At 44.9% G+C, this 12470-nt stretch overlaps 1 protein-coding gene across 4 annotated transcripts in view; it reads left to right on the top strand.

The window, feature by feature from the left end:
- Positions 1 to 12470, top strand: part of RNF157 (ring finger protein 157) — a 74833-nt gene that overhangs the window by 13736 nt on the left and 48627 nt on the right. For all 4 annotated transcript variants that reach the window (XM_027518648.1, XM_027518647.1, XM_027518646.1 and 1 more), the window contains one exon: positions 3823 to 3941. In XM_027518648.1, the coding sequence (XP_027374449.1) occupies positions 3823 to 3941 (119 nt within the window). The remainder of the gene's footprint in view (positions 1 to 3822; positions 3942 to 12470) is intronic.

A 12470-nucleotide genomic window follows, 5' to 3' on the forward strand; every position in this document is an offset into this window, starting at 1 on the left:
AGCTTCTTAAAGCCTACAAAGAATTCCAGTTATGATTTGGTTAATAAATTACAGCCAACTATGGGACTTCCCTGGAGGTCCAGTGATTAGGATTCCATACTTTCTATGCGAGGACTGCAGGTTTGATCCCTGGTCGGAGAACTAAGATCCCACATGCTACATAGGTGGCCTACAAAGTAAAATAAAAACTATAAAATAAGTAAAAATTATAGCCAATTAATAAAAACTTGCAGGTAATCTACTAGTCATGTGTGTTGTTTCCTACCCACACATAGGCAAAGACATGTTTTCGTGTAGTTCTTTTTTCCATAGCATTTCTGATCTTAGTGCACAGTTGTCACTAAGAAGCAAAAATGTGCACGAACTGTCCACGAGGCACTTTTTTTTCAGGGACTGTTGGTGTGTTTGGTGTTCCCATCTGTGGATGTGGCCGCACCGTCTAGGTCACTGCGCCCTGATCCCCACGTCTGGGCAGCCTGAGCAAACGGAACGTTTTTCTTTTATCTGATGAGGCATTCGTATTTTAAGTGTGTCAAGGGAGATCAGTGTGGCATTGACACTTCTCTCAAAATGAAAAAATCCTCCTTTTCACCTGTGGATTATTGACCTTCCTTTTAGGTCTTTGTATATGTGTGCTCTTGATTTTTAATGCCAAGCAAGGCTGGATTTCCCTGGCACTCCAGTGGTTAAGACTCTGAGTTTCCAATGCAGAGGATGTGGGTTCGATCCCTGGTTGGGGAACTAAGATCCCACATGCTGTGCAGTGCAGCCAAAAAAAAATTTTTTTTTAATAGTCATAAAATAAAATAGAGACTTCCCTGGTGGTCCAGAGGCTAAGACAGCAAGCTTCTATTCCAGGGGGCCCAAGTATGATCCCTGATCAGGAAACTAGATCCCATATTCGGCAACTGAGTTCGCATGCCTCGACCAAGATCCTGTGCAGCTGAATAGATTTATGTAAAAATTAAAAATTAAGTTAAAAGTTAAAAAATAAAATTAAATGCCAGACAAGGCTACAGTTAGCTCTATAAACTGCTTTCTGGGTAATTTCGTTTATTATCATGGCTGTCCCCAAAAGGGCATTTCCAGTAGAACCCTGCCATCTTTAATGCTTTAACCCCGAAGCCTTTAACCCTGAAGCCATTAGTGCTTTTCTCCTGCCAGAATCAATCACTACCATGTGTAAGCTGATTATCCGTTGATTTCATTGTCCCCACATCCCTCACCTGATGGCTCCCAGGTCCTGGAAACTCAGCGTGGCCCAGATTGAACTCAGCCCGTACCACTCCAGACACCGCACCTGCTTCTCCCGATTCTTTCTTCATGATCTGGGCAAGCCACCCATTAATGTCAATATCTTTCCTAATTTCACCTAATGTATAGTAAATGTATAATGTCTAATGTGTAAAAATATATTTTCCTAATGTTCAACAGTAAATGACAAATTCTTTGAGATGGCTGCTTCTGTTTGTGACAGCTAGGCACCTCCTTCTCTATAAATTATGCACGTGGAAAATAGGGCTAGTAAGTGCTAGACATAAATAATTTATAACTAAGCTCCTAAATGATGAATCGCACTGTGTATCACTGCGGATGGCTGCCCCTGTGTGTTTTCATGTTGATGGGTAACTTTCAAGGGTTCCTCCTTGATTGCTTTGGTTTCGGCTGCTCTTACCCTCAAACAAAGGGCTTTCCAGGTGGCTCAGTAGTAAGAGAATCCACCTGCTAATGCAGAAGATGCAGGTTCAATCCTTGGGTCAGGAAGATTCCCTGGAGAGGAAAATAGCAACCCACTCCAGTATTCTTGCCTGAAAAATCCAATGGACAGAGGAGCCTGGCAGGCTACGGTCCCTGGGGTCCCAAAGAGTCAGACACCACTTAGGAATTAAAATAACAACAACGACTCTCAATGTTTTCCTGCTTGCTGGTTAATTAAAGAATTGCCTCATTTTGTGGCAAGGGATTTTATCCATGTTGTTTGGTTTAATGTGTTTCTAGACCAAAGCAACTCCATGAGTAGAAAATCCAAAAAAATGAATGTTTGATTCCGTTTTCCTGTTAGAGCTTTCTTCTCTGCCTTTGTTGCTGCAGCTTCTTCACAGGCTGAAAGTGCTGAATCTCATTTTTTAGAGTTTTCTGTAAGCCTAAAAAATTGAAACATTTATGCTAGCCATATAACACATAAAGAAGACTTTTGCTGATTCGTAAGTTCTTTGTATTAATCCAAGAACTGGGGTATATGAGAGATTGATGGAATGTGATATGGCCGAGTCACTCACTTTTGAACCATTCACCTTTATGGGAGAGTTAGATTATAGAAATGTGAGCTAAGAAGCATGTGGGGTTTGTTGTTGTTACTGTTTTGCTTTTATTGACGTATAGTTGATTTACAGTGTGTTAATTTCTGCTGTACAGCTAAATGATTCTGTTTGTATATATACATTCTTTTTTATACTCTTTTCCATTGTGGTTTATCACAGAATGTTGAACACAGTTCCCTGTGTTATGCGGTAGGACCTGTTGTTGACCCAGTCTGTGAGAAGCATGCGTTTAATCAGATTTGGAAAGTGTTCCCAGATGGAACGGGCAGTGTTACCTAAGCCTCCCCTGGTTACTTAGTGCCATCATGTCCTGGCTCGCGTCCTCCATCTGTCTGGATAAGGCAGTTGGGGATCCTGACCCTGCCTGCAGATTGCCTCTGGTTAGTGGAGAGTTGAAAATATTCCTGCCTCCTGGCTGGTCAAGGTGGGGCCTGACTGATGTCCCTGTAACCTTGGCCATGAAGACTGCCAGTGAATTTGGGACTAGGGTGTATATGCGTGTCTGTGTCTTTCAAAATCACTAAACTTGTCCAGTTAAGCAATATAATCTGTGGTATGTGAGTGCCCAGTCGCTTAGTTGTGTCTGACTCTTTGAGACCCAGTGAACTCCGGCCCGCCAGGCTCCTCTGTCCATGGAATTTTCCAGGCAAGAGTCTGTGTGGTAGTTGATTAGTAAAGCCTGGGGCAGTATTACTTAATTTGTATTCTCCTATTAAACCATCATTTTGAAGCAAATATGGAACACAAGGAGGCTTCATTGTTGGGGGTGATGGAAGTATACACGGAACTGGCAAGGAAATGCTGAGACTACTGTGTCTGGGTATGAGCCAGCGTATGAAAGGTCCAGGCAAAGGAACGTATGTGCGTGTGTGCATGCTGCTACCTGCAGTTAAGATTCATGAGTACATGCAGAATAAGGAATAACCATTTCAAGTGTAAGGGAAAAAATTCAGGAACAAAATACATATATATATATATATATTCATTAATGTGCGTTGTGGGGCCTTCTGGTCTTTTGCTTCTTGGTGTGATAGGCAGATCATGGTAAAGATTCAATTAAGAATGTCAAAAGGGACTTCCCCAGTGATCAGGTGGTTAAGAATCTGACTGCCAATGAGGGGGATGGGGGATTCCATCCCTAGTCTGGGAAGATCCCACATCCCACAGGGCAACTAAGCCTGTGTGCTGAGACCACTGAGCCAGTATACCACCACAAGAGAGGCCCTCAGTCACCGTAACTAGAGAAACACCACGTGAAGTACAGCCAAAAAAAGAATGTCAAAAGGAAAACAGTGATCTATTTTATATTTGATAATCTTGGGTTCTCACTGCTAGGATTTTGCGTATTTGGTGCCATTATCCCCAGTCAAGAGAAGAAAATTTCCCTAGGGTTAGAAATGGCTCTAATTGTTTGTTGAAGGGTTAACATTTTTTTTCTTTCCCCCTGAATCGGCTTGTTCACTTGGCTTAGTTTGACTGGTTTCTGTCTCTCGCCCTCTAGGAAGCTATTTTGCCAGCCACTTCATTATGGGAGGAGAGAAGTTTGATTCAACTCACCCCGAAGGCTACTTGTTTGGAGAAAACAGCGATCTGAACTTTCTGGGGAACAGACCAGTGGCGGTATGGCTATCATCCGTTTACTTCCACTCGGGGCTAAGTGGCTGAGTCAAATGGTCTTGTCAAAATAAGTTTGTAATTGCTGGTTCAGCAGTGTCTGCGGCTTGGTCTGAGTTGAGAGGAGCCAGACTGCAGCCTCTTTGGTGGGTCTCCTGGCACCAGAGGCTGCCCCGTGGAAAAGTACCCAGTCTGCCTGAGGGTGAGGACAGCTCACAAAACCCAGATCTGCCCCTCTGAAGCTCTGCCTGAACGCCGCCTCTGCAGACATCCCTTGCCCAGTCCCTAGCTTGTCCTCACCTTGCTTTTCATTCCTCTTCATAGCAACTATTTACCACGTTGCTGTTTTTCAGTCGATAAATCATGTCTAACTCTTTGCAGCCCCGTGGACTGCAGCATGCCAGGCTTCCCTGTCTTTCACTATCCTCCAGAGTTTGCTCAGATTCATGTCTGTTGAGTCAGTGATGCTATCTAACCATCTCATCCTCTGCCACCCCCTTTTCCTCCTGCCCTCAATCTTTCCCAGCATCAGGGTCTTTTCCAATGAGTCAGCTCTTTACATCAGGTGGTCAAAGTAATGGAGCTTCAGCATCAGTCCTTCCAATGAATATTCAGGGTTGATTTCCTTTAGGTGGTTTGATCTCCTTGCAGTCCGAGGGACTCTCAAGAGTCTTCTCCAGCACCACAGTTCAAAAGCATCAATTCTTCCTAATACCACATAAGCTGCTGTTGCCTTGTCACCTCTATTATCTGCCTTTTGCATCAGAATGTACATTTCCCAGGGCAAGGGGGCTGTGCCACTGTCGAAAGCCAGCACCCAGAACAAAGCCTGGAACATTGTGATAAGCCTTTCATAAAGATCTGTTGAATGAATGACTGACAAATTTCCCCTCCATATCTGAGTTGATATCAGACTGTCTCTCTCTCCATTCATTCAACTCATTCCATAAATGTTTATGGGGCATTTTCTCTGCACCCAGCATGAAGCTTTGCAAAAATAGCTGCCATGTGGCTACTGATTGGCCACTTTGTGCTAAGGAAGGCCCTAGAGATTTTTCAGACATTATTTCTAATCTTCATAAAGACCCACTTTAGGACTTCCGTGGTGAACCAGTGGTTAAGACTCCGTACTTCCAACACAGGGGCCAGGGTTCAGTCCCTAATCCAGGTACTAAGATCCCACATGACACATGGCAAGGCCCATAAATAAATAAATAAAAACAAAACTATATTGTTTTAAAAAACCCTATCAGAGAATTTGTTATCAGTATTATTTTGTAAGTGAGAGAACTGAGGTTCCGAGAGCTGAACAGTGGTAATAGCTTTTGTCGTTTAGTTGCTAAGTCGTGTCCAACTCTTTTGTGACCCCATGGACTATAGCCCGCCAGGCTCCTCTGTCCATGGGATTTTCCAGGCTAGAATACCGGAGTGGGTTTCTATTTCTTGTCCAGAGGATCTTCCCAAGCCAGGGGCTGAACGCACATCTCCTGCAATGCAGGCGAATTCTTTACCACCAAGCCACCAGAGAAGCCCAGTAGCCTTTATGAAGTGCACACCGTGTTCCAGGCCCTGTTCAAAATGCTTTCAGAAAATTTTTCCCAAAGCCACATAACTAGATCTGCCTAGCTGCAGATCAGTAACCTTTCCACTGCTTCCCTCTGCTTCACAATATCCTGCCGTTCTCCAGAAACTCCGATTTTAGTGGGGCAGGCCAAACACAGGAACAAGAGATACTTCAATAGCAATCAAAGTCTGAAAGGGCTGGGATTCTGTAGGTATAGGGAGTGGGGGAGGGGAATCGCAAGGGCCGGTGCTTTGGTGCTGGTTTTGAGAAGGAGGCCTTGGAGGATGGCCGAGTCTTCATGAGGCGAGTGGGCGAGAGGCTTCCCAGGAGGGAGGCACAGGGCACAGGCATGAACACATTCACATTTCTGTCGAATCAGCAACCATTTACTGAGAAACTGCTATGTGCCAGGCACTGTGGGAGGCGCTGGGGACACAAAGCTGAAATGAGCATGGTTTGTTCCTCCCCTGGAACAAATAAGGAAGCCAGTCTGGCAGAAGTGGACCTTTTCTGGTGGAGAAGCAAGGTTGGAAAGGTAGGTGGGGGCTCCGTTCCCTCAAGATGTGTTCCACCCTCTCCCATAGGCTCTGGGGAAATACTGAAGTGTTTTAGGCAGATGAACACCCCAGAGAAATCATTTGTTTTTTGGTCTTTAAGAAGGTTAATCTGATGACAATTTTCCATCTGGAGCTTTAACTAAAAAGCATTTTGGTTGTTGTTGATGGTTTTTATTGTTTTCTTCCTTTCCATCTGGGCTTCGCTGATGGCTCAGAAGGTAAAGAATCCGTCTGCAATGCAGGAGACCTGAGTTCGATCTCCTGGAGGCGGGAATGGCAACACAGTCCAGTATTCTTGCCTGGAAAATTCCATGGACGGAAAAGCTTAGAGGGGCAGTAGTACATGGGGTCACAAAGAGTCAGAAACAACTGAGCGACTAACAACACTTTTCTATCTGGAGTGACAACCCCCCCCACCACACCCCGGTGCTGTGTGCTCAGTCATGTCCAACTCTTTGTGATCCCATGAACTATAGCGCGCCCCCCCCACTCCAGGCTCCTCTGTCCATGGAATTTTCCAGGCAAGAATACTGGAGTGGGAAGCCATTTCCTTCTCCAGGGGATCTTCCCTACTCAGGGATCAAACCTGCATCTCCTGCATTGGTAGATGGATTTTTCACTGTGCCATCTCAGAAACCAATTCTTAGTTGAACAGTACTTTCAAAATACCAAGTACTTTCTGCTTCACAGTCAATTATGACAACTCATACTTATCAAATGACTACTTTCTGATTTTTCTACTGTTACCTTAGCCGTTAGAGTGGAATGATCTTTTTTTCTGCTTGAGCCAGATAAGAACTCCCTTACTTCCTGGAAGTGGGCTCATGCTTGAAAAATACCCTTTCTTCTCACAGGGACTTGGCCATTTGCATCCGCTTCTTCCTCCCTTTTTTCTTTCCTCTGGTGTCAGAATCGTTTATATACTTTTTTAAAGTGTAGGTTTTTTTAAAAAAACTTTTTCAGGCCATAAAGGTGATTTAAAAACAAGGGAACACTTCTTTAGGCTAATTTTGAGGTTTATGCTGGCCGACAAACCTCCCCAAAGTGTAACCGTCTTGTTTACACTTCTGTGAGCCCGGGAATGACCGAGCTCTTCCAGGAGCCCCGGACAGCAGCGTTGACCTTCACTTGCAGGCTTTCTCCCAAAGGAGCATCAACATTGGCCTTTTTCTTGTTTTTGTGGACTAATCGTTAAACATGCTTCATGTTGCACAGAGCAAATGTTTTCAAAGGAGATCATCATTTCACGTTAAGAAAGCAGATCGGGGTAACTTCAAAGAGGGAGGTGGAAGTAGAGAATGCAACACGTTTCCCTTTGCTGTTTCCCTTTCTTAGTTAATAATAGCTAACATTTAGTGAACGCTTACCATTTGCCAGGCCCGGTTGTTCCAAGTTCTCTGTATGTGTTGACTCTTTGTGCCCTTGTTGATGCAAGTTCAAGGGGGATGCACAGTGAGGCGGAACTGAAACGTCAGAGTTTGGAGCAGAGAAAGGTTTATTGCAGGATCGCGCAAGGAGATGGGTGGCTCATGCTGTAAAAAGCCTCAACTCTACAAAGAGTTTCAGCACAGCACTTTGAAATGGCAGGCGAGGCAGGTGGGTGGTGTTGTGAGGTATGTGATCACCTTGTGCACAGTTCTCTGACTGGCTGATAAGGAGGGAGCAGGGGGTGTCACAGGGGTTCACTTTATCAGTCCTCAGGCTCCAGGAGGCCTGGGGCTGTGTGCTCGTGGTCATCAAGTAGTTCTTCTATTTGGTGGGAGTTTTTTCAGATCTGCAAAACAACTCAGGAAATTTGCATCACATACTATTATCTAGGTTCTTCAAGAGGAGCTGAAGCAGAGGATATGGGGGAAGGCCTGTCCAGGGAAGGCCCCATAGGGTCCTGCTCGGTTATATCCTCACACCCTAACAAGGAGGGTCCTGATTTGACGGATGAAAAGCAAGAGACACAAAGAATTGAAGCAAAGATTGCAAAGCCTGGAAGTGACTGACTCAGGATTTGAACCCAGCAGTCCAGCTCTAGAGCCTGGGGGTCCTCTGCCCTTTCCTGCTGGTCAGGTTGGGGGTACTCAGGACCCCTGCCCACATCTTGTATGTGAGTCTGAGTAGATCCTCGAGGGCAGTTTGTGAAATGTGGAGAGAGTACCCAGCATGGCCGTGACACGTTCTCACAAGTGTCTCTTGAGAGAGTTTGTATTTGGTGTGTAATTCCACCGGCTGACCTGACCTTGGCCGCCTGCTGTTACCGCACGTCAGCTTGTTTAGGGGAAGGCCCAGCGGCTGAAGGCTGACTGGTCACTTGAGTTCTCCAGAGCTGACCTCTACTCTCTGCTAACATATCTCAGTGTCGGTAGACGGGCGTTGGGTTGCAGAGGAGAGAAAACAGCCTTATAAAGCCATCCAGCAGCCCCAGGCAGAAATGGCTCCTCTTTCCAAAGAGATGGGGGCAGAATATGTTGAAATAAATGGTTAGATTAAGTTATAAAGGCCATAGACTTCCTGGCTTCTGGGACTTGTCGTTTTTCCTGTCATCTTTTGACTGATCAGACTCAGATGAGTACCATTCAGCTATGGCTCAGCCTGTAGTTTTTACGGAAGCTCGTCTCCCACTTAGGATAATCCATCCATTAAAGTCAGATGTATTATCAAGCGTTCAGGTCAGATATAAAGAACCAGAGTGTGTGTGTATATGGAAGGACGGTTGAAAGAGAGGTCGGAATCAAGATTGCAAATTTTACATACATATTGCAACCCTGGCAGTGAAGATTGCAACCCAAACTCTTTGCAACCCTGGCAAGGGTCCATCACTCAGGCTCTCAAATTACCCGCTTATAACAGGGAGGCTGTTCTGACTTTGTAGGAATGTCATGCTTGAAAAATGCGTTGGAATTGCTGGAGGAAGAGAAGTATGCAACAATGTTAGCTGCACTCGCTAGCCTTTCAGGTTGGTTATTTCTGCAATTACAGTTCTGGGTGGAGCACATACTCACTTTTTTTTTTTAAGTTAATTGTGAGTTTTTTATTATTTTATTTCAATTTTTTATTTTCTTGGCCAAGCCACGTGGCAGGTGGGATCTTAGTTCCCAGACTAGGGATCGAACTCATGCCCCTTGCATTGGAAGCACAGAGTCTTAACCACTGGACCACCAGACAAATCCCCTCACTGGTTGTTAACTATCTTAAGTAGTGAACAGGGCTTCTACAGGTCCTTCTGCTCTGGTCTCTGTATAGAGGAGGTGAGATGGTGGTGTTTGTACATCACAGTTGAGGCCTCCCCTTCCCTAGGTGGCAGAGAACTGATGCTGGTTTTTTGGTCCTTTATTGCATTAGATCTTTTTTTTTCTCTAAGAGTTTTTTCCTTTTCTTTTTTTACGGCTGCACTGGATCTTGTTTGCTTTGCTTGGGCTTTCTCTAATTGCCACGAGCAGGGGACTGCTCTTCCTTGTGGTGCGTGGGTTTCTCATTGTGGAGGCTTCTCTTATGGTGGAGATCTAGGCACACAGTCTCTGTAATTGTGGCTCCCAGGCTCCAGAGCTCAGGCTTCAGTAGTTGTGGCACACAGGCTGAGTATGCTCCATGGCATGTGGAATCCTTCCTGACCAGGGATTGAACCCGTGTCCCCTGCATTGGCAGGTGGATTCCTATCCACTGCAGCAAACTGGGAAGATCTGGGAAGTCCTAGATCTTTTTTTATTGCACTAAATTACTGCTAAAACTCTAAATCATTTGGAGGTTTAGTGACCTTAGGATTGTCAGTTATGGAGAGAGATCTTGATTCCAGAGGCATTTAAAAAAATATCCATCTTGCTGGAATATTTTAAGAATTCGAACAGTGACAACTATCGTGCTTTGATTTCCATTTTAGAAAGTTAATTCTTTAAATCCACTCAGAGTATAGAGTGAATCAGAAAGAGAGGAAGAGACCAGTTAGGAAGTCATAGTTTATCTGACTTTTCAGGTAAAAAGTGCATTTATCTCGAGAGAAACACTCCATAGACAGAGTGTGGGCCATCTCAGAAGGCAAAATGGCCCAGAAGTCATAGTTTATGTTAGTTAAGAATGAAAAGTACCTGAACTAGGATATCGACATAAAAAAAAAAAAAAAAAAGAGGATCCAAGAGTTCTGGGCAGTTCAAGTTGAGGGAAGGGGAGAAGTCAAGACAGAGGACACGGAGGAGCAGAGCCCCTGGGGGCAGCTACCATTTAAACAGGGCACTCTGCAGGTGTTTAGTCTGAAGGTTGGTTTGTGCCCGGGCCCCAGTGTAACCAGGCAGGTTGGTCACAGGTACAGTGATACCTACGGCCTTAGAGCCTCTATTCATCTGCACAGGCTGCCATAACAAAATACCATAGACTGGGTGGCTTAAACGACAGATGCTCATTTTTCATGGTTCTGGAGGCTGAGAAGTCCAGGATCAAGGTGCCAGCAGACCAGGCTGCCAGTGAAGGCCCTCTCTCTTCTTTACTTGCCATGACTGCCTTTTACTGGGTCTTCACACGGCAGAAAGAGCCTGGGAGTTCCCTGGTTAGGATTCTGGGCTTTCACTGCCAAGCGTCGGGTTTCAGTCCCTGGTTGGGGAATTGAGGTTCTGCAAGCCTCTCAGTGCAGCCAAAAAGGAAAGAGAGAGAGAATGATAGCTCTTTTTCTGTCCCCATCTTGAGGGGCCCACCCTTATGACTTTATCTAACCGTATGTTGTTGTTTAGTCACTAAGTTGTGTCCGACTCTGTGCGACCCCATGGGCTGTAGCCCCCCAGGCTCCTCTGTCCATGGAATTTCCCAGGAAAGAACACTGGAGTGGGTTGCCATTTCCTTCTCCAATGCATGAAAGTGAAAAGTGAAAGGGAAGTTGCTCAGCCGTGTCCAACTCTTAGCGACCCCATGGACTGCAGCCCACCAGGCTCCTCTGCCCATGGGATTCTCCAGGCAAGAGTACTGGAGTGGGGTTGCCATCACCTTCTTTGAAGGAAACCCTGTCTAACCTAATTACCTTTCAAAAGCCCCATCTCCAAATACAGTCACTTTGGAAGTTGGGCTTCAACGTAGGAACGGGGGCGGGGGCATAGTTGAGTCCATTGTTGTTCAGTCGCTACGTCCTGTCTGACTGTCTGCGACCCATGAACTGAGCGTGTCAGTCCTCCCTGTTCTTCACTATCTCCTGGAGTTTGCTCAAACTCATGTCCACTGAGTCAGTGATGCCATGAGTTCATGGCACAATGTAAAGTCCATGGAAGGAGTGTGTGGGTGTGTGTTTGAATTAAATTGGATTTTTTGCCGTTTGTCTATCTTCTTTCCCTTTTCCTTCCTTTTACTACAGCTGTTTTTTTTTTTTTTTGGACATTCAGTTTGCAGTACATATTTAATTTTCATCTATGGCCCAGCTATTTCTCGTCTCCAAATGTCCATGTAAAGGAAGAACATACTTCCGTGTGTCTCCTCTGCTCTCAGTATTCTCCTGCAGCCCTGATTCCCTTTGACACCAGATACGTGTGAGTTTTCCACACATTAGGCAGGAATCATCAGGTAAATTATAGCGTGTCTATACTATGAACTAGTACTCAGCCAAAGATAAGGTAGAGCTGTATTTACTGAGATGAAAATGTATCCATGACCACGTCATTTATCAAGAAAAGCAAGTTGCTGTATATAATGTAGAGTCTGGTTTGACTTTTGATAAAAGTATTAGTAACAGTGTATAAAATATTTGTGCATACATTTATGTTGATATTTATAGGTGCATAAAAATACATGAGCACACAGCATTTGAACCTGTGACAGGGGTAACTCTTGGGGCTACATCAGTGACAGGAGGTACTTTCTTCATATCCTTCTGTGTTGTTTGAATTTTCCCCAGTGGACATGTTTTTATTTTTTAATTGAAAGCATTTATATTTTCTCTAAAAATAGAAAAAGGATTATCGCTAAGCACAGGAAGGAAATAGGCCTAGGAGAGTATATAAAAGTAGGAAAATGAAGGAAGTTCATAGAATAATACTTTTTTTTAGTGAACTGCAGGAAGGGTGTGGTCTGCTGAGTGGGGTTGCATGCTGAATCAATCAGTCCTGTCTGACTTTTTGTGACCCCACGGACTGTAGTCCACTAGGCTCCTCTGTCTATGGGATTCCCAGGCAAGAGTACTGGACAGGGTTACCATTTTCTCCTCCAGGGAATCTTCCTGACCCAGGGCTTGAACCTGCATCTCCCAGGTCTCCTGCTCTGCAGGTCCATTCTTTACCACCGAGCACCAGGTTGCGATGTGCTAAGAAGTGGTTGCGGGCTTGTAGAGAAAGACAAAGACATCAGAATCAGCATGGGGAGGAGTGGAGCTGGGAGCTTCAGCCTCTGGGTGTCAAGGTGCAATGATTCACCTTTAGAAATGTCAGATTCAGTGTGACTGGGTCCTGTTTTTAA

The sequence above is a fragment of the Bos indicus x Bos taurus genome, chromosome 19 (genome assembly GCF_003369695.1).
Source record: "Bos indicus x Bos taurus breed Angus x Brahman F1 hybrid chromosome 19, Bos_hybrid_MaternalHap_v2.0, whole genome shotgun sequence".
Classification (NCBI taxonomy): domain Eukaryota; kingdom Metazoa; phylum Chordata; class Mammalia; order Artiodactyla; family Bovidae; genus Bos; species Bos indicus x Bos taurus.